Below are 24628 nucleotides of genomic sequence, written 5' to 3' on the forward strand. Positions count from 1 at the left end.
AGGTGGTCTGGACTGAGCAGTGCCAGAAGGCTCTCTGTGCCCTGAAGGGGGCACTTATCCAGGGCCCCGGTGCTGGTAAAACCCGGATTTTAATAAACCCTTCCTGGTGTTCACCGATGCCTCGGACACAGGGCTGGGGGCAGTGCTGATGCAAACTGATACTAAGGGGGAGAGACACCCCATTGTGTACCTGAGCAAGAAGCTGCTGCCCCAGGAGCAGCACTATGCCCGCCATCGAGAAGGAATGCCTGGCCATGGTGTGGGCCCTCCAAAAACTGCAGCCATATCTATTTGGGCGGCGCTTCACCGTGTACACGGACCATTCGCCCCTGACGTGGCTACATCAAATGAAAGGGGCTAATGCCAAGCTGCTGAGATGGAGCCTGCTCCTCCAGGGGTATGACATGGAGGTGGTTCATGTGAGGGGGAGTGCCAATGTTATAGCTGATGCTTTATCACGGGGCGGGGCCCTGAACTTCCCCATTGTCTCTCTCCAAGGTAAACAGGGTCGTAAACAGGAAGGCCTGATCCCCTCCCTTGCAGTCTCTCTGGCTGGAACCGGCTGGTCAGGTCACTGGGTCCTCTCTCTGCAGCCATTGTCTTCCCCGCCAAACCGGTGTGGTGTCTCCTGGGCTGGGGTCCTCTCCAGTCCCTGTAATTACAGGGACTCGGAGAGGACCCCAGCCCAGGAGACACCACACCGGTTTGGCGAGGGAAGACAATGGCTGCAGAGAGAGGACCCAGTGACCTGACCAGCCGGTTCCAGCCAGAGAGACTGCAAGGGAGGGGATCAGGCCTTCCTGTTTACGACCCTGTTTACCTTGAGAGAAGACAAAGAGACAGACGTGCTAAGGCTCAGAGAGGTGCGGCTCCAGGAGGTGGAGGGGCCTGACCCCGAGAGAGAGTGGACCCCCGAGAAGGGCTGTCTCACTGAAAGGGGCACCCCCCACGGACCGCACAGGGCCAAGTGTGGGCACGATCTGTGAGTCCGTGACAGACCCCCAAGTGCGTTGCGACCCTGTTTGAGACTTGTTTTCCCCAGGGATCTGTATGACAGCAAACAAAGGACACTGGTGTACCGGGAAACCAAATGTGCCTGGTAGTGAGCATTCACTACAAAATGAAAACGAGAGATTCGTCACATTTCTATGCTACCAGTTCATCTAACTATACAAACTCCTCCCCAATATCAGTGGCTGATACCAGACTGTACAATAATAAATGAGCAGTACTAATTAACTGGATGGAAAGGAGGCAGTGGGATGTTGTTTAATGGGCAACCACACTAAAAACTAGAGTGTTTTGGGCTACTCTCAAATCAATATAGGGTTTGAATTCTACTGCTGTCACAAAAGAAGAAATATTTGCCATAGAACAGGAATGTATGATAGACATAGGTACTGGGACAGCTCACTATAGCATAACGATCTAGCCAAAAATATTTCTAATGGCTCCAACACAACAATACACTGTAGCTACCCTTCATATGGGCAGCTTGGTGGCTGAATGTTCCAAGTACACACTTTCACTGGGATGCTGAACATACCTACCTGACCACGCTGCAGGGAGGCTAAGCTAATGTTTGTACAGTGCTTTGAAAGAGTGCGAAATATTATTTACAGGTGTGTCCTAACATTCCACTGATATCAATGGACTACGCCAGTGTAACAAGTGCAATGGAGGATCCGGAATGAAGAGGTTCAAAACCAGGGACTGAACCTATTTTAAGCTCGAGCCCTTTGAAATGTCATTAGAATCGAGTGTCCAGAGCCCTCCCTGAGACACTCAATCAGCCTCACTGGCAGCAGCACTTTATCTGGGTCTGAAGGGAGGGTTGCTTCACCCCTAATGGATTTCCTAATTCCTGGGGCAGATGTTAGGTAAGAGAACTGCAAGATCAAGCCTCGAGGCTTGAATTTCTGAGTAGGGAGGAAAGGAGAGGGACTTTCACTGACCTCTATTTGGTTCTGTTGCGATGTGTTTATATCCCATATTGTTGGCACATGGTTCAGGCTGTCGGCGGGCAGGAAGTCCTGAGCATCAGCAATGTCGGAGAGGGAGTCCGCGGGCGATGAGAAGAGCGAGTTGTTGGAGAGCTCATCGAGGTATGAAGAATCCTGAAAGGGAAAAAAAAGCCCTTGGTTTCAGGAGATGGTAAGAAGGTGCCTTCAAGGTTCTGTCTTGCACTCACATGCACAGGCTGAGTTTCATTTCATAATATTAAATGGACAGCTTTGTTACATCCATGCTCCACAGTGCTTAGAAATGAACTGGTAAACAAAACAGCTATTCAGACCAATGGTGTTTAAATCTATAATCCCAATTTCTTGACCCAGTAGAAAAAACTGCTGGTGCAATGTACAGGAACCCAAGTTAGACTCTTTGGAAACACCTTCAGATGGTGACTCTCCAAGTGCTGATCAGCATGAGAGAGGATCAAAGGACAGGACAGCACCAGTCACTCTGATCTTCATATTTAATTAAAAAAAAACTGAGCACTAGTGAAAGGTGCCAAAACTAAAGCCCTCTACGTATCCACAAAACAGGTACAGCACTAACTATTCTCCCATCCCAACACGACAACACCTATTAATTATTACTGATTGTATTACAATAGCACCTAGAGGCCCCAGCCAAGATCAGAACCTCCATCATACCACGTGCTGCTCCAAAATTTAGCAAGAGACAGTCCTGCCACAAAATGCTTACAGTCTAAGCAGACAAATCGGTAAAAGGGAGGATTATCATCCCCATTTTACAGCTGGTGAACAGAAGCCCAGAATGATGGGGTGACTTGCCCAAGGTCACGCAGGGAGTCTGTGGCAGCACTGAGAATAGAACTCAGGTCTCCTAAGTCCCAGTCCAGGGCCTTGACCACAAGGCCACCCCTTCCTCAAGCTGGACAAGAAAGGAACACCTTTCAGTTAATGGGTCACTCTCCATCCTTACTCGTTACTTGGTGTGTCTGCTGAGAGTGCCCATGAGCGCTCTACTAAGAACTGGACTGAGCCCCATCACATGCCATTTGCAATACCCTCCACTTCTCCAGCCAGCTCCTAATCGGGTTGTATGATTCCCATATAGGCACGAGAACCAACAGCCAAGAATCAGATCTAAACAGAAAGTCTACTGGGAAACTTGCGCAGAACTCTACCCCCTACATAATGCCTGACTCTACCCATTGACTTCACTCACTCTCGCCATTAAATCTCTCTGTAAAACATGGAAGCAAAGGTTAGCCTTCTGTTCACCTTACAGCACTTTACCTTAAAGTGCCGTGCTACGCTGTCCAGTTCTCAGGTGGAGAAGTGTCAGTGTTCCGCAGGGACTGCGGTCCTTCTGACTCTACCGTGAGGAGTCTGCCAAGACGAAGAGCTTGCTATTTCTTGCGGGAGGAATTAAATTTGTAGACATGATAACGATTTAGGCCCTTTGCTGCAGCTAGGACAGATAACCAAATGTTTGTGGTAGCACCCAGTATGGCTGCCAACGGGTCTCTGATATGAGGAGTCATTGCATTTCATTTCCAGTTAAAGGCCTGTTTTCTACTGATCTAGCTGTGGAATAGGAAGGCAGCCAAAGGATTTTAAAGTCCTAGCCCTGACTCAGAATCATGACCAGCTGAATTCCCTTGGGTTACTGCTGAGGGTTTCTGGCCAAGAGCTAGGAAAGACTCCCTCCTGACTGCTATTTTGCAGGATTTAAAACCAGCAGGACTTTTCCTTTTATTCCCTCCCCAGCTAACTTCTGATTTGGCTCCCTGTAGCACACTGGAGCTGTAGGTGCGGTAGCCAGCAGCTGACATGCTGATCCCAGTACACAAAGTAAGAGAGGCTGTGGGAATGGTGAGTAAACTGCAGATTACTGAAGCATTGACGGGGGTACAGGCTGACTAACAGACATGGGAGTAGCGATTACACTCCACTTTTAGACAGGTACTCCCAGTCTGACTAACCTCCTTCCCGTTCGGGGTCGATTCTTGGGTTAATGCGCAGCTCTTACCAGCCTTCCTCCCCAGTGAGGGACGCTCAGGCTTCCGTTTAGGGTTCTAGCTCGTAACAGTCCTATGGCTGTGTTCTGGGGCACCCAGCACCAGGCGTTTTCAAAAACTGAATTCAACATTTGGGTTTGTCACACCGGAATTAAACAGTCTCCAGAAACAAGAGTCACACTCCAGCGTAACAACAAGGAAAGTATCTGGGTAAGTAAGTACCACCACTGATATCCTCCTCCTAGACCTGACGCAGGGTCACCGCGTCCCTTCAGAGAACTCCATACCACAGGAATTGGCCTCCAGCTGTGCACTGACGTACAGAAGTGTTCTGGGCCTGCCAGCTCTGCTCCTAACAGAATGAGAGCTAACTGAACAATACGAGGCACTGTCACCCCAGTCCAACCACACAAAGCTAAAGGAGCATGAGGCCAGGTTTAAGAACTACTCCCAGTCTCTCCCACAACAGCAAAAAGCCCTTCCTGTAATACAGTATGGGGCTTAACTAAAGAATTGCAGGACAGCTGATGCTGTATTGAAGCTAGAGTTATTCATACAATTAAGATATTTTTAAATTAAACTTCCATGTCTCAAGATCTGTGTCACCTTCAAATATCCTCCCTAATTCCAATCCCCCGCAATGACACCTGCTGAGCACCTCAACCTTCCATGCTGAAACGTGTCAAGTCACCTCACTGCTCTTCCTCTTTTCCAACTCTCACTTCCAAGAACAAATCCAACTGGAGTGTAATGGTCCCTGCTGTTTGGGACCACCATCAAAATCTAGCAACCCTGGAAAGAGCAAAGATATTGGCCATGTAGCATTTAATTTATGGAAGTGAAACCCCCCAGTGCAACAACTGTTCTGTCCATTCAGAGACACAGAAACAAGTGTGTGAGAATTCTTCTCTATATAATCAGTTCCAGCAGTTCCAAGCATTTAACACATCGGGGCCTATATAATGAATGAATGAAGTGAGGGTTAGATAGAACCTCCAAGAAGTAGCTCTCTCAGTCCCAGGAGTGCACATGATACTGCCCAAAAAGGAAACCTGCACCAATTTCTGGTGGCTTGATGATTTTGCAGAAGTTACTTTCAGAACACCAGCTAAATGGGCAGCAGTTGTGCTTCCCTATATGTCTACACAGCACTTAGCACATACAAGTAAGTGAGGAGAGAGTTTTTTCTCCTAGAACTTCCCAGTCCAGAAATCCATAGCTATAGCGGTTGGGTCTGCCTTTGTTCTGTCCACGTGGAGTAGAACATACACGGCTAAAATGGCCAGTCCCGAGATACGGCTGTGCTATTTTCAGTCATTCTTTAAAAGATCCTGAATGCGAACACAGAAGAGCCCAAACCAGGACTGGTCATTTCAGGTGAATCACTTGGTATTTGTCTGTAAGGGAGAAAAGCAGACACCTGCTCCTGGTAATCTTTTATAGCGCAGGGGCCGTTTGCAAATTACTGAGTGATACGCCATGGTGTGAATCTGTAGCACAGCAGTTTGCCTCGCAGTAACATCCTGTGTAGACACTACTATAACACAGTGAAAATCCCAGAGTGCTGCTTAGCACATTGCTTCAAAGTGCAGTTTGCTAAGCTGCACCCCAGGATTTTCACTGAAGTGTAGTAGTGTCCACATGGGACATTACTGCACAGCAAGCTGGTGTGCTGCTGATTCATACCCTGGCTTGGCTTGCATGAATTTGTTGGGTAGATGAGCTGTCAGCTGAGGCAAGCGGGTGCTACAAAGAGTTCATATTCACATCACACAATGTGAGAAAAAAATCAACATTGCAGCCCTGGTTTGGAATCTGGGAGATAGACAGGGATTTACTGAAAGCCGCAGAGCTAAATGATAAGCATCTGTGTTTGTGTTCTCAGAAGGAGAGTTGGCATGGAGCTGACCTCACCTCAGATGAGAAAGGGAAAAAAGGACAGGAGCTGTTGGGCACTGGATGTAAGAACTATTTTGTTTACACAGGGGTTCTCCAATATTTTTACTCTGGAGACTCCTTCATTGCCCTTCTCACAGATGGATCCACCTCAGTGTTTAATTCAACACTTTTCAATCCGAGGACCACTCTCGATTCCCAACCTACAGCGTGGGAACACCTGCAGTGTGGTCTCAAGGCATGAGCACGGGGCTAGAAGTCAGTAGGTCTTGGCTGTGCCACTTACTTATTGTTTAGCCTTGGACAAGTCACTTCAACTTTGTCTCCACTTCCTCATCTGTAAAACACGGATCCTGCTACCACCTCCCATAGGTGGTGTGAGAATTAGTTAATATCCATGCAGTGCTTTGAGCATAAATATTAGGTTAACACAGGTAACAAAAACATCAGTGTAATTTACAGGTCTTGTGCAGCATCCCACGTGCTGCATCAATCCCCCTGTGCCAGTTCCCAAGCCACTACTGCTTGCATTCCAGGGCCCCAGGAAAACTCACGTCTTCCACAATGCCCCAAGAGCCGAGCTAAACGATAACAAAACTCCTCTTCTTCCAGGTTTCCCAGCACCATCCCTCTTCCCTGATCCTCTCACACTGTAGCTCTTGGGGGCAGGGAGTATTTTTATTTTTGTCTGAGATAGTGCTGAGCACAGGATAAACACTGCAGAGGTGCACTCATTTCCTTTGGATCAGGCCCATACTAAACAGGAACACAGCACTTCTTGTTTCTTGCTCAGACTCCGAAGTGCGGCTTCTGCCCCAGAGCAACCCACTGACCATGAAAAACTTATCAGAGAAGTTAGCAATGGAGACAGAGTCTGGTCCCATCCCTTGTTCCACCCAGTACAGGACTGTTTGCTGTCCCTACAGAACACTCTCCAAGGGCTAGTCTAACAGTCTAGTTTTAAATGCCACATGATGAGGCTTAGTATATGGGATGATCAAAATGAATCATAGAATATCAGGGATGGAAGGGACCTCAGGAGGTCAGCTAGTCCAACTCCCTGCTCAAAGCAGGACCAATCCCCAACTAAATCAGCCCAGCCAGGCTTTGTCAAGCCTGGCTTTAAAAACCTCTTAAGGAAGGAGATTCCACCATCTCCCTAGGTAACCCATTCCAGTGCTTCACCACCCTCTTAGTGAAAAAGTTTTTCCTAATACCCAACCTAAACCTCCCCCACTGCAACTTGAGACCACTGCTTCTTGTTTTGTCTTCTGGTACCACTGAGAACAGTCTAGATCCATCCTCTTTGGAACCCCCTTTCAGGTAGCTGAATGCAGCTGTCAAATCCCCCCTCATTCTTCTCTTCTGCAGACTAAACAATCCCAGTTCCCTCAGCCTCGCCTCATAAGTCATGTGTTCCAGCCCCCTAACCATTTTTGTGCCCTCCGCTGGACTTTTTCCAATTTTTCTACATCCTTCTTGTAGCGTGGGGCCCAAAACTGGAGACAGTACTCCAGATGAGGCCTCACCAATGTCTAATAGAGGGGAACAATCACTTCCCTCGATCTGCCCCTACCTATACAGCCCAAAATGCCGTTAGCCTTCTTGGCAACAAGGACACACTGTTGACTCATATCCAGCTTCTCATCCACTGTAATTCCCAGGTCCTTTTCTGCAGAACTGCTGCCTAGCCATTCGGTCCCTAGTCTGTAGCAGTGCATAGGATTCTTCCGTCCTAAGTGCAGCACTCTGCACTTGTCTTTGTTGAACCTCATCAGGTTTCTTTTGGCCCAGTCCTCTAATTTGTCTAGTTCCCTCTGTATCCTATCCCTATTCTCCAGCATATCTACCACTCCTCCCAGTTTCACAAGAAGAAAAGGAATACACAGTAAAGTACAATTTACAAGAGTAAAAGAGTCCTTTGGGGCCAGCCCTTACTGGCTAGTGAATAACCATCCTGAACATGACTGTCCTAGTCACTTAGCGAGGGGATAAGTGAGCAGTGATAGCAGAGAACTTTATTTTATAGAAAGAAAACTGATAAATGCCAAGGAACTCTAGGACATGTCCTCAATCTTCAAAGCAAAAGCCCTACTCATAGTAATCACATCAGGAACTTGCCTGAGCAAGCAGGACATGACACCAAATGCCAGCCAGGGCCAAGAAGCCATCCCAGCTGAGTTTTATTAGAATCATAGAATGTCAGGGTTGGAAGGGACCTCAGGAGTCCAACCCCCTGCTCAAAGCAGGGCCAATCCCCAGATGGATTTTTGCCCCAGATCCCTAAATGGCCCCCTCAAGGATTGAACTCAACCCTGGGTTTAGCAGACCAATGCTCAAACCACTGAGCTATCCCTCCCTTGTTAATTTGTTTTTCCTCTGGAAGGGGATCAGCTCAGGAGCAAACGTTCGCAAACACATGAGGCAGAAGTGGAGCAGAAAAAAACAGAGAAGGAAGGGACAGCAAGGGCACAGGAGAGCTGCAACTATGAAGGGAGATAGAGAAGCCATTGCTCATTAGCCCTGAGGGAGCAGAGTGACAGCTGGGCACTCACCATGAGATCTCCTGAACTCTTAGTGAGCTCATTAGGTCAGTGGCTCTCAAATTTTTTTTTACTGGTGACCCCTTTCACATAGCAAGCCTCTGAGTGCACCCCCTCCCATAAATTAAAAACACTTTTTTATATATTTAACACCGTTATAAATGTTGGAGGCAAAGCAGGTTTTGGGGTGGAGGTTGACAGCTTGCAACTCCCCCATGTAATAACCTCGCGACCCCCTGAGAAGTCCCAACCCCCAGTTTGAGAACCCTTGCATTAGGTCTTCCTGACACAAACCCCCTTTGCCCAGCCTCTGGTGATTAACCTATCCAATTCTTTGCTTGTCACTTTGGGCTGAGATGGGGAATAGGAAATTAATGTCAGAAGCAACAGAGAGTCCTGTGGCACCTTTAGTCTTAAGACTAAAGGTGCCACAGGACTCTCTGTTGCTTTTTACAGATCCAGACTAATATGGCTACCCCTCTGATACTTGACTCCAGTGTCAGAAATATTAGTGTTGAAAATGACCTCTTGGCTCATGCTAGATTTCTGTCCCCTGGGGCTCACAACGTAATTCAGGCAGATGGAATATGCCAGTTTGTTTAAATGCAAAACGGACCCCCACACTGGCTTTGTCCACCTTCAGCATCAGCAATTCCACAACCTGCCTTGGCAGGTTATTCCATTATCTCATACGGAGCTCCGGGAACTATTTTAGTTTCCAGGGACAGAAAGCAAAAGAAAGGATACTAGTTAATTAAGGCTATGTCTACCCAGGGCACCTTACAACGGCATGGCTGTGCCGCTGCAGCCGCACCATTGTGTTGTAAGGTGCACTGTGTGGCCGCTCTTTATCGCCAGGAGAGAGCTCTCCCGGTGACAAAATAAAACCGCCTCCAACGAGAGGTGGCACTTTCATCCCCAGGAGCACGGCTCTTGGCATTGAAGCGCTGTCCACAGCCGGTGCTTTTCGTCATTAAAACTTTTGTGGTTCCGGAGTGAGTGTTTTTTTCACACTCCTGAACTATACAAATGTTAACGATGGAAGTGTACGGGTAGACTTGCCCTCAGCCAACAGCCTGTGAAAAGCAGAGGAGGGTCAGAGTTTAGACCCTGTGAAGTGTCCCTTTCTGCAATGTGACTGTTCTAACTGGGATACATCTAGCACCCCCCATAAAAGGGCGTTATCACCTGGTAATGAGAGGGAGTTTAAACTATGCTGGCTACAGGGAGAGCTTTAGTAGAAAGGTGTCAAATCCTGGATAAGCAGCTGGGAAAAACTGGAAACAAGACTGGGCGGTGGGGTGGGAGGGGACCAAGACACAGATGGTTAAGTTAACAGTGGAGGGTAGGGAAGTCAGAGCAACAGAGGTGCAGCAAGGACTGAAAAGAAGAGTAGGTTCCAAGCTTCTGTGACACAAGATCCCTGATTTGAAGAGTGTTGTGTGCTGTGCTGCCCTTTGCCCCTCTGGACATGGGTAGCGGCTGAGCACTGTAAGTCCTTTTGTTGGTGAAATGGCTTAACACCCTATAGTGGCCACCTGGACAAGGTGTTCTGGAGAGATCAACCCACTTAAGCCTCCAGGACTTGAAAGGGTGCTTATTTTGTTCTGCTCCAGGCTGACTAGTATTAGTTAGCACAGAGGTGGGCAAACTACGGCCTGTGGGCCACAGCCGGCCCACGGGACTGTCCTGCCCGGCCCCTGAGCTCCCAGCCGGGGAGGCTAGCCTCCGGCGCCTCTCCAGCTCTCCTCCTCAGAGCCACGCAGGCAGTGCTCTGGGCGACGGAGCTGCACACTCCTGCCAAGCAGAGCGGCAGCACGTCTGGCTCTGGCCGGCGCGGCAGCCAGACATGCTGCTCTGCATGCTCTGCTCGGCATGGTAAGTGGTAAGTGGGCCGGGGGGTTGTATAAGGGGCAGGGGGCCCAGGGGGAAGTCAGGGGACAGGGAGCAGTTGAATGGGGCGAAGGTTCTGGGAGGGGGCCATCAGGGGATGGGGGTGGATAGGTGTGGAGTCCCAGGGGGGTTTGTCAGGGGGCGGGGGTGTGGATGGGGTCAGGGAAGTCAGAGGACTGGGAGCAGGGGGGTTGGACAGAGGGTGAGGTTCCAGGGGGCGGTTGGGGCGGGGGGTGCCAGGAGGGGACAGTTAGGGGACAAGGAACAGGGGCAGTTGGATGGGTCAGGGATTCTGAGGGGGGAAGTCAGGGGGTGGGAAGTGGGAAGGGTGGATAGGGGCAGGGGCGGACAGCGGCAGGGGCGGCTCCAGGCACCAGCATGCCAAGCGCATGCCTGGGGCGGCAAGCCACATGGGGCGCTCTGCAGGTTGCCACGAGGGCGGCAGGCAGGTTGCCTTTGGCGGCATGCCTGTGGAGGGTCTGCTGCTCCCGCGGCTTCGGTGGACCTCCCGCAGGTGTGCCGTCAAATCCGCAAGACCGGGGACCTCCCGCAGGCAAGCTGCTGAAGGCAGCCTGCCTGCTGTGCTTGGGGCGGCAAAATACCTAGAGCTGTCCCTGGATAGGGGGTGGGGGCCAGGCTGTTTCAGGAGGCATAGCCTTCCCCACCCGGCCCTCCATCCAGTTTTGCAACCCCAATGTGGCCCTTGGGTCAAAAGTTTGCCCTCCCGAGTTAGCACCTCTCATTAGAGTAGATAGAATCTTTTTACAGAGATAGTTACAGAAAGGAAAACTGAAGCAGATGGAATTCTTAGGATTTATCTAATGCAGGCAAATTGTGCTGGAATAAGATAGGGTGTGAATTTAAAAGCACTACAGCTATTCCAGAATAACTCCCCAGGTGGACAGTTTTATTTTGGAATAAGAGTGTCTTTCTCTGGATTAGTTTAATCCACTTCCACAGTCCGGACTGCAAATTCTGGATGAGCCAGTTATGAGTGGGCCTTTTGGCAGGAGGTCATGAGAGAGAGAGAGGCAGGACTGCATGTCCCTGATCTTTACATTGTGGCATTACAAGCTGGTCAGCTCATTCCGGCAAGCGCAGAGAATGTTTCAGAATTTAATTTCTGAATCCACTGCCTCCTGGCACTGATTTTTCCCAGCTTTTCCTACAGCAATGATAGGACAACAGACATGGAAACAAAAGCATTTAAGTCTTTTCTGGTGAAAATAAATTTCAGAACTGACAGTTCTGCAAGTTACACAAGAAGTGGGAGTTTATAGGAGTGCATTATAAAATGGCCAAAGGGCAACCCCTTTGTAGCAGGTTAACCCTTTAACAGAGTTTTACAAGAGGTGAACAGTAAGTCAATGGAGAAATATAGCTTTGCAGATGCTGGCCATAGAAACCCTCCAACATGTTCTATATTTACAACAAAGCTCAAATAGGTACAATTCACTATTTTATTAATGTTCACAAAGTGCTTTGAGCACTTCAGTTCCAAAGGAGCTGTAAAAGGATGAGTTAGCAACAGGCTAGTTACCTGACTGCCTTCTGATTATTTCAGATTCCCAGTTCGGCTGTGGAAGATATTAATGATAAACCACATTCTGGCTAGTTTCTGACACTTTCCCAAAATGGATAAGTTATCGAAAGCAAGAATTGATTCACTTTTGAGAAAGTGATCAAAGGGAACGAATGTAAAAGAAATGTAATTACACCTCTTTCTCCTCGCCACTAGAGCTCCAGTTTCTATTTCAGTCAAAGCAAATGTTTATTAAAATAAATGAAAGAACAGGTGAAATCTAACTATAGAAAGTGTGTGCACCTAAAAATATTTTATGACCACAAACCCATTGGTATGAATGGTTTATTTATTGGCAATCCCTCCCCACAACAGAGGACACATACTTCTTTTGCACAGCAGCAATCAGTTCCTCTATACTAAGAGAGCACATCATCTGTTCCATTTGGCCTTTTAAAATAATAATAAAGAAACTCAGCACAAAACAAAAGCTAAAAAGCCAGTCAGCTAGAATTCTGTTTCTAAAGAAAAAAGTAAGCACACTGGGTTTCAGATTACTTTTTAATTTCTCCTTCTAACTTACTGAGCTGCAACTCGCCTGTGCAGTTAAGAGGAAGTTTTCTAGCCATGAAAATCAAAGTCCTTCCAACCATAATGCTATAAACTCGCAGTCCTGGTTTGATTGGCAAGTGCTTCTCTGCCCTTCTGTATAAATGTTCTGAATTCGGAATAGAACTCTTGAAAGCCTTTAGGGTTAAAAAAACATAGATTAATCTTCCACGCTGCTTCCCTTCCTCAAAGTTTCTCAGTTAGTTCCAGAATTCTGACTGGTTAGGAGTGATTCATGTGTTTTGAATATTTTAGCATAAACAGAGTGCAGCTTAAAAATAGTAATCCTTTTCTTAATCTCCTTATATCAAGAACTGTGGCTCTGAAATTCTACTATCTATGTATAAACAGGCACACGTCCACAACAGCAGCTTAAAGATGCCTATCCCGCAAACAGAATGCAAACTATCAAGTGAAAAGAGGTAAATGTTACCTTGTAGAGAGAGGAGAACTTTAGCCAAAATTGCATTTGGGACATTTTAAAACCGCATTCAACTCGTTGCCAGACGAGAACTCGGGCAAAACAATGAGCCGTGCTTTTTCAGTACATAACGGAGAAAGATCCTCATTCATGACAGCAGCAGCGGCAGAAGCCAGAGAAAGATCTCATGAAGGTTTAAAGAAATGTTACACGCCAAAGGAAGGAGTGAAAATGGTGGAAAAAAAAGCCAGTCCATACAGTGCGGCTGTCCTAAGGCTGTAGAAATTTGCATACAGTGTTTAGTCATGAAGCAGAGTGCTCTTACTTCCTCTAAGTATGGGAGCTGACTTTCAGGAAATGATGCCTGCTTGGTAAGTCAGTGAAATTACTGGCAGTGCGATGAGAATTACTGTATGTGGTGTAATTCAACCACAGAGACACTGTAAACAAAGCTGAGCTCCTCGACGGGCTGTTTGACGGGACAGAAGAAAAGTCTATGTCAAGTACATAGCTCATTTCCCCCCCCTTTAATCCTAGTCTGAGGAAAAAATGCTATCTTGGACAAAAAAAAACCATCTGCCATCTTTGTATTTGTTTTCCCTTTTCTCAGAGATGTAGGGGTTCAGATGAACCTGCCAGCTCAATCCTCACCTTCCTTACTTGCCTTCCTGTCCCTCAACAAATATAAGGGAGGGATCCCTTAGTTAATGGTGTGCTCTGAATGGTTATGGTTTTACACACACCCACTCCCTTCCCTTTTCAAATACTTCATTTTGAGCTTTCTGCATCTTTGCTGCTTAAGTAAAGTTATGATTACTAGGTATGACCTGTTTCTGCTGCAGAGTGGAGAAAGTAGAGAAGGAAAGGGGACTAGAAGGAAGCATCTAAACAGGATTTCACTACAACAAACTTTAACAAGAGACTGCCCTAAAGAAAAAGTAGATGCCAAAAGGAGAAGCAAAATGTTACTTGCAAAGTTTTGTGGTACGAGGAACCTGTCGTTTGAACGTATCTGTTCGGTTTCGGGGAACAAAATGGGATGCATCTGTGTGCTCTTCTCCCCAGAGAGATTAATAACAGCACTCTGACAGATCAAATTCTGGAGCAAGGGACAGTATTACAGCTCCTTCTAGTGCCTTGCAAAGTGGGAGTGAACCACTTCATTTCCTCCAAATTGAGATCCACACCTGATTAACTTCACCTTGCCTACATCCGCTTTATTGTTCTGGCTCACTGTGTGGGAACTGAATTCCATGTGGGTCAAAAGCCAGAGGCACAGATCCAGCAGCGATAGTGCGTTCATTAGATATGCAGCTCTCTACTAAATACTCTTAACCAGCTGTGCCAGTAAGGGAGTTTTAGTTACCTGGCTGAACAAGCTGTTTTACAGCATGTCTCTCAGGCTGATGAGCACTAAAACCAATGATTGGTATTCTGGATGGAAATCCCCTCATCTTTCCCCTCACCAGCCTTTCCACCCAAGCAGGACACTTTTCAAAACCGCATCAGACTGAAATCACACTTATGGTTTTCCTGTGCTGGATTTGGCGGTTCGGAGACTGTTTGGCAAAGGTGGAAGAGAAACACCTGACAAAAGTTTCCTGGCTCAGTGGGAAACATCAGGAGCAAATGGGCTTTTAGCCACATGCAAGAAACGTCTGGAAAAGCCCAACTTATTGAAATGGCACTTCTCACGAAAGCAAACAGCCAAAGAGTGAGCGTCTGTGTTTAGAATGAGGGGATCCTGGGTCAAGAAGAGGCAAACTACCTAGGGGACCCGTGGAAGAGGGGAAGCATGTCTGAGACCTGAGATGCATACAATAGACTAGTCTCCCCTATCCTCTAATGATTTTGAGAATCAGGAGGACCCATGCTATATGGAACAGATTCCTTTCTGTGGAGGATCCTCTGCTACAGAACATCCTGCCACTGGAGATCCCAATGAGCCACAATCTTGTGAAACCTATTTCAGGTCAAGATACATTTCTTCAGGAGTATGCTCAATAACAGAGATGTGCAATATTCCAAACCTGACCTCCACTTGATAAGGCACCTTAAAACAGGAAAGAGCTTGGTCTGTTGTTCGGATATATAATTGTGACACTTATATGGTGCCTAAGTGTCATGGTGGCAGGTGTATTAGAATTGCATCTAGAAGAGAGATTCGAGCCCTATTGCGCAAAATGCCTGCCCTGAAATACTCTTCCCCATTAACTAGGTAGGAAAGGAAAATGTCTTTCCTCTGGTGCTGTACCAGGGTGGTCCCCTGCTCCTGCCTAGGAGGGCTGTTGTGGTAAAAGCAGCCCTGGAGAGGGCTGCAGCTCTAAAAGCTGGGCTGACTGGGGAAGTGGCCACAGCTGGGCCACACCCCAATCAGGCCACAGTTGGCCTGTATAAAAAGGCTGGGAGCAAGGTGCTCAGCAGTCTCCCTCTGCCTGTAGAGGGAGAAGGGCCTGGCTGCAAGGTGTTAAGTAAGGAACCTAGACTGCGGAAGGGCCAGAGGAGCTGGGAGCTCCGGCCTAGGAAAGCCTCAGGCTGCAGGCCTGGTAAGGCCTATGAGGTACTGGAGGTTGCAGGGGGCAGCCTACGGGTAGCCAGAGGCAGCAGGTCCAAACTCCTTTGCCTGTGATGAGTGGCTCATACAGCAAGCTGCCCCAGTGAATGGGGGCTAGATGGAGACTGGGCAGTAGCCAAGACTGAGACAAAGTGGAGATAGTGGGTGGGGGTTCCCCTAGGAGGGGGAGACCCAGAACTGTGGGGATACTGCCAAGGGGCAGCACCCAGTTAAAGGGGCACCGGGATCCTGGAAGGGACACAGGGGCCAGCGCTCCTGGGCCGAAGTGCTAATTCCTGGAGATGACCAGCAGGAGGCGCCGCAGAGATGAGTCCTGCATGTTTACAGGTGCTCTGTGGCACCAGATCTCTGGCTGTAGTCTCAGCCAGAAGAGCAGGTGACAAGGAAAAGAAGAAGAGCCATTGCTTAAGCAGCAGCCACTCTTGTGATGAGGAAGAAAGATGCCATCTCAAGTCCTCTGTAAGGTTTCTCAGCGTAAAGGAGGATGAATTTGCATGGATTTCACTCTTCCACAAACAAAAAGAGAGGGATCTGGACAGGAACAGAGTGGGCTGAGGGAAGAGACAGGTTCTGTGGGTTGAGGGGAAGCTGAAGAATTTGGTTTTTGTACACAGCCGGTTTGGGGTAGAGCAAGGCAGTTAGTATGCCACTGCTGCTTGTCTCTTCAACTGTATTTTTAATCACCTAGTAGAGGCCCCAGAGCTTGGAAAAGGTGCTTCAGTGACTATATGCTGGAACAGAGAGAGAGCAAATACATTTAAAAGAAAGTCTTAATCACTGAAAGACTTGCTGCCGGTAACTGAATTGCTAGGTGCAGTAGATTAAACCACTACCTCCTGTCTAATAAGTGAAACTACAGACCACCAAGGTCTTGCTACTTACACGACTCTTGAAAATCAGGTGGGCTATTTCCTGTTTTTTCCTCTCAGTGGACAAATGAGGCAAAATGAAAGCCACAAAAGTTTAGCATCAAGATGAAGTGAGACTTGTGAAAAATATTTTTAAATAGTTATCAGGATTGCTAATTTGATTGAATAATAATTCAATAATATAATCCCCCAGGGATAACATAACCCATTGGGGAATAACAACTGTGCCTTTTACCTATCCTAAAGATATGCAGCAACTCATTCACGTGCACATCAGAGTCATGAAGACACATGCTGATGAACTGTTCTGAGGAAATGTGGTATCCTAGTGTTGCTACCAATATTCACTTCACTCCCTAACTTCCAATGAAAAACAGAATGTAAAACCATGTTAACTGCACACACTTTCAGCTCAATGAAATATTGTTCCTCCGTCATTAAAACACTTTCCTTTATTTGATCTATTTCCATTCCAACATCAACATTACCCTCACCAGTCTGTTGACCAATGGGCTACAGTCCAGAACACTAGTGGGATGTACAGAATTTGCTGCAATCTGCCGGATTTTTAGTAAACAAGTTTAATGACAAAAATCAAACAACAGCTGAGAAATTGTAGATGGGAAGACGAGGTAGCTAGTATGTCTCCTGCACAGATAAGAGAGAGGGCCAGATTTTTTAAAGTATTTAGGTGCCTAAAGATGCAGATAAGCACCTAACTGGATTGTCAAAATTGCCTAAACAAGTTAGGTGCCTTAACTGCCATTAGGTGCCTAACTGCATCCTTAGATGCCTAAATACCTTTGCAAATCTGGCCCATAATCCCCAGAACAGAGGCAGCAGCATATATTAAGTGATCAATGAATGGAAGAAAGCAAGTCCTTATTTGCCTTCAAAAATGACCAAATACTAGTTAAGGGGGGAAAGATGGCTGAAAGTTCAAGCAGCTCTGTTTTTCTTCACAATGTTGTGTTTCCAGTGGTCTGAATGATGGGATAGCGTGTATTGTATACACCAGCCCTAACATTTCCTGTTTCACTAACATTACTGACTTTACCCAAGATTGGCATGAGGAATTGCTTTAATTTTTGGCAGTCCTGAATGTCAAAAAGTCACTGCTGCCTTGAATAGTAAAAATGCATGCACAATCCCCTGGCCTAATTCGGAAAGCTAAAGTGGGACGGGGGAAGAGAGATGAAGAGAGGTGTGTGACAGATATGGCCATTTCCTGCATATCCTTGGGAGACCTTACAGAATTAAATTTAAGTATCTTTGAGGTCCATTGTTTCAAATGAATGGTTTATGTATGACTGTGTTCTACTCCAGGGGGGAGGGCTACCAGTGCTCCTCCAGGAACTAAAAACAGTGGGTGGCAATTAAGGCAAATCAAGCCAGGTTGTAACCTGCAGAGAGAGGTACCACCTCCAGGGGAGGCTTGCATATACTAGTTCAAACTCTATTCTCCAGAGACCAACAGGCAAAGAAAAGACTTCTGGATAAATAGCCTGATTTTAAAATGACTCAGGGCCTTTTTTCTGATTCAGCAAATGGACAGGATTTTCTGTCTGAGGGCGAGCCCCCAAACCTTGTGGAAGTATGCCCAGTGGTCTGTGATGGGATGGGATCTGAGTTACTGCAGAGAATTCCTGAGTGCTGGCTGGTGAGTCTTGTCCACATGCTCAGGGTTTAGCTGATCGCCATATTTGGAGTCGGGAAGGAATTTTCCTCCGGGGCAGATTGGCAGAGGCCCTGGAGGTTTCTCACCTTCCTCTGCAGCGTGGGGCATGGGTCACTTGCTGGTGGATTCTCCGCAGCTTGAGGTCTTCAAACCACAATTTGAAGACTTCAGTAACTCGGACATAGGTTAGGAGTTTGTTATAGAAGGGGATGGGTAGGATTCTGTGGCCTGCTTTGTGCAGGAGGTCAGACTAGATGATCATATTGGTCCCTTCTGACCCTAAAGTCTATGAGACTTGGCCATAAGACTGATGGATGGCCTCTGTTAAGCTTTTAGCATGCGTGTAGGAACTTGTATTGTGTCTATACATTCCTCTGTCATGCTTTTACCTTAAGAATGAATGTGCTTGCTCAGAAAGAGCCATGAGGTAACTTACAGTTGTGGGCAATACCCTGGTCATAGTCTTCAGAGGGAAAGCAAAGTGCAGGCACCGGCCTTGCTGGGGATATCGCACTAATCCAGGGAGCTGTACAGCAGGAGGGAGTAAGACACAGGTATTGGCCTGAGAGAGGTGGGAGCAGGGAACCTTTAAATGGCTGCCCTTGAGGGGCCATGGAGGAGAAATACATTTGGAGTTACCCCAAAACTGTGACAAGGAGTTGGGCAAAGGTTTCTGCAAGACCCAACCACACGTCTTACTTTTAAAATATATATAGAATATCAAGGTTGGAAGGGACCTCAGGAGGTCATCTAGTCCAACCCCCTGCTCAAAGCAGGACCAATCCCCAGTCAGATTTTTACCCTAGTTCCCTAAATGGACCCCTTAAGGATTTAACTCACAACTCTGGGTTTAGCAGGCCAATGCACAAACCACTGAGCTATCCCTCCCCCTGGCACTGCAATACTAGGTCAATGCATGCGGCAGACAAAGCAAGCTTCTGTTCTAACCCCACCCCCATTTCAAAAATCAAGCTAACATACAGTCCTCACATCAAGGACATATCAGAGATTAAACTGATAAGAACAGACACAACACTTTGATATTAGCTCCAAGGAGCTGAGAAGCAATATATATTAAAAACAACAACAGAGAATTTGGGAAACAATTTACAATGAAAGCAAAAACATCCTGTTCTGAGGCATGGCTTCTTTTGATCTGGGGAACAGTTAACCCAGCCTGAAGAAAAGGGATTGAAATGCTGCTGCTTGTGAGCGTTTTATTGATGTGATAACTGTGAGTGGGGACTACCAGTGTACATGTGGTTTGGGTTCAATTTGGAGAATTTAAGGCCATCTGAGAGACTTCTCTCCTGGATAGGTTCCTACAACTCAGAATATCCCATCCAGCCCAATGGCACAGGAAAGAAGCTTGTTTGGCATGCTATAAATTTGTAGCTGTGGTCAAGAAAGCATAACTGGAGGCAGGGAGACTCAGATGAACAGACTGACTCAGGCCAATTCTGCTTCGAATTAAAGCAGCTATTTAAAAATATTTCCCAATCAAATTATATTACTGGCATCTTAAAAGCACTAACTGTTTCACACTAGGTTTTTTCAATTTTGTGAGCTGTATCAAAGGGTGAGGGAGGGAGGGGAACTTAAAAAATGAGTTTACTGAGAATTTCTGTGAGGGCTCCGTGAAAGGATTTTACTGGAAAACTTCCTGATTTTCTATTCCCTTCTATTTGTGGAGTCTCTGCCTCGCCTTCTGTGGGATGCTGTGCTTAAACCAGTTTAACTAAACGGATTTAAAAACCCCAAAACAATAGTAACAGTTTGGAATGAAGGAGGTTCAGCCATAAGTATCCACACAGTGAGCTGAAGTCTGATCCAATATTCTTTTCCTCTGAGTACTGGTGGTTCCTTTCTGGGCATGTGCCTAGCTGGACCTGGCTGAAGGAGGACAATTTGGTGCATTAGTTACTTTTTAGGTAAAAACACATCTCCAAAACTCTTACTGGGCCTGATCCACGTCCACTGAAGTCAAACGCAAATTTTGATTTCAACACATGCAGGATTAGGCCCTGAATGTCCTGAACCTCTTTTGCTGGATTAAGCAAAGCATTGAACAAGGATGGAGTTAAGCACCTGTTTACATGCTTAGCTGAACTGAGCCTGTGACAAATAGGAACATTTCCTGCAATATCCTAGAAATACCTTATTGAATTAAGTTAACGTATTATCATGGGCTGGGATTGTATGTCACCTCTCTTGTAGGGGAGAGGTGACAGATATAAGATCTGGAAGTTCAAAAGACTATATTAAAAATGGGCCAGACAAATCTATCCCCAAAGTCCAATAAGTGTTAAGTGGATTTCCTGGGGAAATCCCTAGGGAGAGGTAAATGGAAATTACCTAACCTCAGTTATGCAAAATCACAGCCCTTTGAAGCTATGCTCTGAGTCTTTGTTTGCTGATTATCTGTTACAGAAGGCCAAAATCAAAGGCCTAAGCTATATGAACAAATGTCTGATTTGCCCAGCCTTTGGATTCTGGTGCTGGATCTAAGACAAATGAATTTCTAACCATGGGGAAAACAAAGTTATAGGTTTTGAAGGACTAAAATCTACCAGAGCCCTAGACTGGAGTTGAACGTGACCTCTGGTAAACTTTTTAGCGTGCATGAAGGTTCTTTCATGGATTTAATGTCTTCTCTCTAATGCTTCCCTTGAGAATGGATGTACTTGCTTAGACAGTCCATGTGGTAACTTATACACTGGTCATAGTCCTCGGAGAGAAAGCCAGGCTCAGGTGCTGGCCTGTTGGGCAGTCTGGCTTCCTGGGGATATCACAATGAATGGCAGTGAGTTGTGCAACCTTAAAATCCCACGTTTCAATCCCTTCTGACCAGGGTCTCCAGCCAAGAGATATGACAGCTGGCAGTCAAACATGGGTGCCCTTGGTAGACCACAGAGGGGGAATACAAGTGCAGTTTGCCCTGAAACTCTGAAAGGGCACTTAGTGTCTATCCTGTAGTGTTTATTCAAGCTCGTAACCAAATACTGACATGGCTGGCTCCAAATATGGCTTATCACATATTACATAATTAGTAGCCATGGCAGCCAAACCTTGTGTTACCCTTTCTAGCAGCCTAAACTGGCATATAATTGTCTTCTTGTTTCCAGGGTGCCAGGTTTATTTAGCTCGGAGATTGAGACTCCTTAACAATGCCTGGGTAACTTAGATGATCTTGCTTTGTTACAACCTTCTGTCTGGTAGAGCATCCCAGAGTCTATCGTCCCAAGTATCTTCTGGGCACTCTACGACTATGCTGAGACACCAAGGGATAGTTGCCCATGTTTTCCCAGAATGCACTGATAGAAATAAGATCAGACAGCATGACAGGTATGGATGCACAAGCAGGAGACCTGGCTGTTCTGTGAAAATGGGGACACAATTCCCTCCTGTTCACTGTGACCAGGTAACATGAGGTGTTACAACAACTGAAATTGTTCTTATCACCAAACCAGGGCCTAAGTAAACTTGAGCTATCTGCAGCGAAAGTGTTTTCTAACCGTGATTAACCCATGCAAAAACCAGTCTAAATGCAACAGTACAGCCACTGGCAGGTAAAGCAACATGTTAGTGACGTGCTTTATAGGCAGGAGACCCAGTTAAGTATCTTCAAATTGACTTTAATGTCTGTATCCCCTGTGGACCTATATAACTCCAAGACAGCAATAGGAAATTCCAGGTGATTTCTTATTCCAGGAAGCTCTTTATTTCATCCAGAGGCAAGTCTTCTATATAATTTAATAACTCTTAAATTGATTTCTTTGAAATCGCCCCAGGCCTGGCACACGCAAAGATGCACTTTAATTAATATTTTGGAGACAGTGGTTAACCTTTTTCTTTTGTACCAAAATGGAGATTTCAACAGGAAACTGCAAGAGGTGGAAAGAGAAAGGGCTTGTTTATGATTAACAAGTGGTCAAGCGTCCCACACACACCACAAACTGCATAAAAATCAGATCAGGCAAAGGCTTTAATTGCATCTTTACAACGTTATTACAAATTACTCTTCATAAAACACTAGCTCATTCTTTCCCCAACTCCTTCTTCCATAACCCAGCCAATCAACTGCCGATTGTCCTCTTTTCCCCAACAACAGCACAATTCAGTAATAGCAGTTATGTAGCATTTCATGCTTGACACATAGCAAATATGAATATGCACCATCTATCGATACACAAATATGATCATGGATTTATGCTGTCCTTCACAAAGAATACTGACATCCACCCTGCAGTACAGTTTCACACTAGCTAACATTTTGATATCTCCCTAATGATATTTAGATTCTCTGAATCAACTTGTGGTGAACAAAGCAGCAGCATTGCTATGAATTAACAGCCAGCTCTCAGTATCCAGCATTAATCCCACCTCTTGCAGAAAGAGCTTTTCATAGACTTTTGTCAGTGATCCTTCTTGCTCGCCTATGCAGCTCTATAAACCACTGAAGACCTAACTTCAAACACTTTGTGATATTAGAAATCAGGAACTTTTCAGCATCTTGAAATTAAATTGAACACATGGGTGCACAGTTATAGTCCATATCAACTGTTGCCTTCCCCAAACCCAGGGGAAGAAAATAGGACAAGGGGGGAAAGAGAGGAGACTTGTCACTGTCTTAAGACAGCATTTTCAGCAGGAGGCGAGAAGGAGAAATGACTCATTTGTTTGGTTTAGGCTGATCTTACAGGTTAAGTACAGGTTAAGAATATGGCTCTGTACTTTTATTTTTTGGGTTTCATTCTTCTCCCCTCCCGCCCACAAATTAGTTGCAGGTGTTGAATTTCCCACGCAGTTCATCCCTAGATCAAGCAAACTCATCCACAATTTCTTAGGGGGGGGGGGGGGTGATCACATAATTCACTGTGTTTTGGGAGGTCTTTACTTTCTCTTTCAGAATTTACAAGCTTCCTGTGAATATGTTCTAGGACAGTGCTCAAGCCCTTCTCCAGCTTCTGCTGATCAGTGGAATTTAAGGATATGTGGTCTCTAATTCTGGTGTCTCGTGTCCAATCTCCCATCCGAGCAGCTGTCATGTTCCTTCCATTGCAGGCTTCGCTAGTGCGCGCTCCTAGGGAGCAAGGGGTGGGAGGCACTGGTCTTCTTCAAAATTAACATTAATGAGGAACTGCTCTGGGATGAGCTGTATGTTGTAACAGAGACTGTTGTGAACATCACAGCGAGAAGCATTAAGAGCAGGCAACATAGCACAGAATCGGCCTGCTCTTGTTTATTGTAGTGACAAACTGCATTTTGGTCCCAACAGCAACTGTCACACCCTCCAGTCAGCAGGACAGCACATTGTACAGACAGATGTCTTGTGGAAACAACTTTCCAAAGAGCTGCTGAGTCCATGTTTCGTTTAGTAATTCTAGTTAAATCATTTACTCCTGGGAGAATTCAGCGCCACCGCGCATGTGCAGAATTTATGTCCCCCACAGATTTATTTGCTTCCCTGCAGAAAAATGACTTTCTGATGGCGAAGCAAAGGGAAACCAGAAAAGCGATCATGCCATCCTTCCCAGCAGTATGTTTCGGCGTGCCAGGGCAGCCAGCAGAGAGAGAAATCACTGTGACAGGACGCGGGACTGGGGAAGACCCAGCTGGTGGCTCCTACCCTGTGCCAGGATCAGCTGCTAGTCCTGGTTGGGCTGAGGTGGATGGCACTTCCTCTTCCCCTGCATGGCATCCAGGGCTGAGTCAGACCAACCCCCAGATTTCTTCCCCAGCTGCAGAAATCTCTGCAAAGTCATCTGTGCCCCTTCCCCCCAACACACTTCCTACACCCATCATTCTTCAGCTGCAAGGATCACTGTGTGCAGGGAGCTGCTTCCCCATCCCCACAACCACCATGCATCCAGACCCCCTTATACCCAGACCCTCCTGCCAAGCCTCAGACCCCTCCCAGCCAAGTCCCACTCCCCTGCACCTGGATCCCCACCCTACTGAGCCCCAAGCGGCTGCATCTGGATCCCCATCCCACCAGCATCTGGACTCCTCACTGAGCATCCCACACCCAGACCCCCCCGCCAAACTATCCCCCCCTACATCCAGATCCCCTACCCCCCGATGAGCCACCTGCATCCAGATTGCCCTCACACAGAACCCTCTCAACCCACACCTGGTTCCCCCGCACTAAGCCCCTCCACACTTGGATCTTCTGCGGGGGAGCTGCCCCATGATCTCCCATCTCTGTGCAGCCAGTGGCCTGTGCTCTCCAATGCCATGCTGGAGCCTCCACATTTATCTGACAAATAAAATCAGCAGAATTTTAAGATACTGTGCACATAATTTTTTTTTGGCACATAATTTTTAATTTTTTTGGCACCAAATGCCCTCAGATTTCAAATTCTAGGGCAGAAGCACTTATCTCTTGAAGCAGGTGTGCATTGTGAGGGCTTCTATCTCCAAGAGAACCCGCAAACCTTCCATGTGCTATCTCCATCATGTGCAATTCATAACTGTACGATTTATCTATAGCTTTGCCTAACCTTAGAGTTCTGTGCCCTGGGAACCCTAATCTTGAATGGACTGACTAACCTAATTTCCTTCTATGAGGAGATAACTGGGTCCGTGGATGAGAGGAAAGCAGTGGATGTGTTATTCCTTGACTTTAGCA

General features: G+C 46.6%; 1 protein-coding gene and 1 non-coding gene across 6 annotated transcripts in view; both read right to left on the reverse strand.

Moving 5' to 3' along the window:
• SBNO2 (strawberry notch homolog 2) overlaps window positions 1–24628 on the reverse strand; it is a 123083-nt gene that overhangs the window by 39506 nt on the left and 58949 nt on the right. For 4 of the 5 annotated variants that reach the window (XM_032787839.2, XM_032787752.2, XM_032787604.2 and 1 more), the window contains one exon: window positions 1956–2117. In XM_032787839.2, coding sequence (XP_032643730.1) covers window positions 1956–2117 — 162 coding nt within the window. Of the gene's footprint in view, window positions 1–1955; window positions 2118–12887; window positions 13122–24628 lie in introns of those variants that run through there. The other variant, XM_032787978.2, reaches the window with a different exon arrangement.
• LOC116815731 (U2 spliceosomal RNA) lies at window positions 18872–19066 on the reverse strand. The gene has a single exon (XR_004371560.1). It is a non-coding gene; the product is annotated as a U2 spliceosomal RNA (small nuclear RNA).

Source organism: Chelonoidis abingdonii, chromosome 11 (assembly GCF_003597395.2).
Source record: "Chelonoidis abingdonii isolate Lonesome George chromosome 11, CheloAbing_2.0, whole genome shotgun sequence".
In the NCBI taxonomy this organism is placed as follows: Eukaryota; Metazoa; Chordata; order Testudines; family Testudinidae; genus Chelonoidis; species Chelonoidis abingdonii.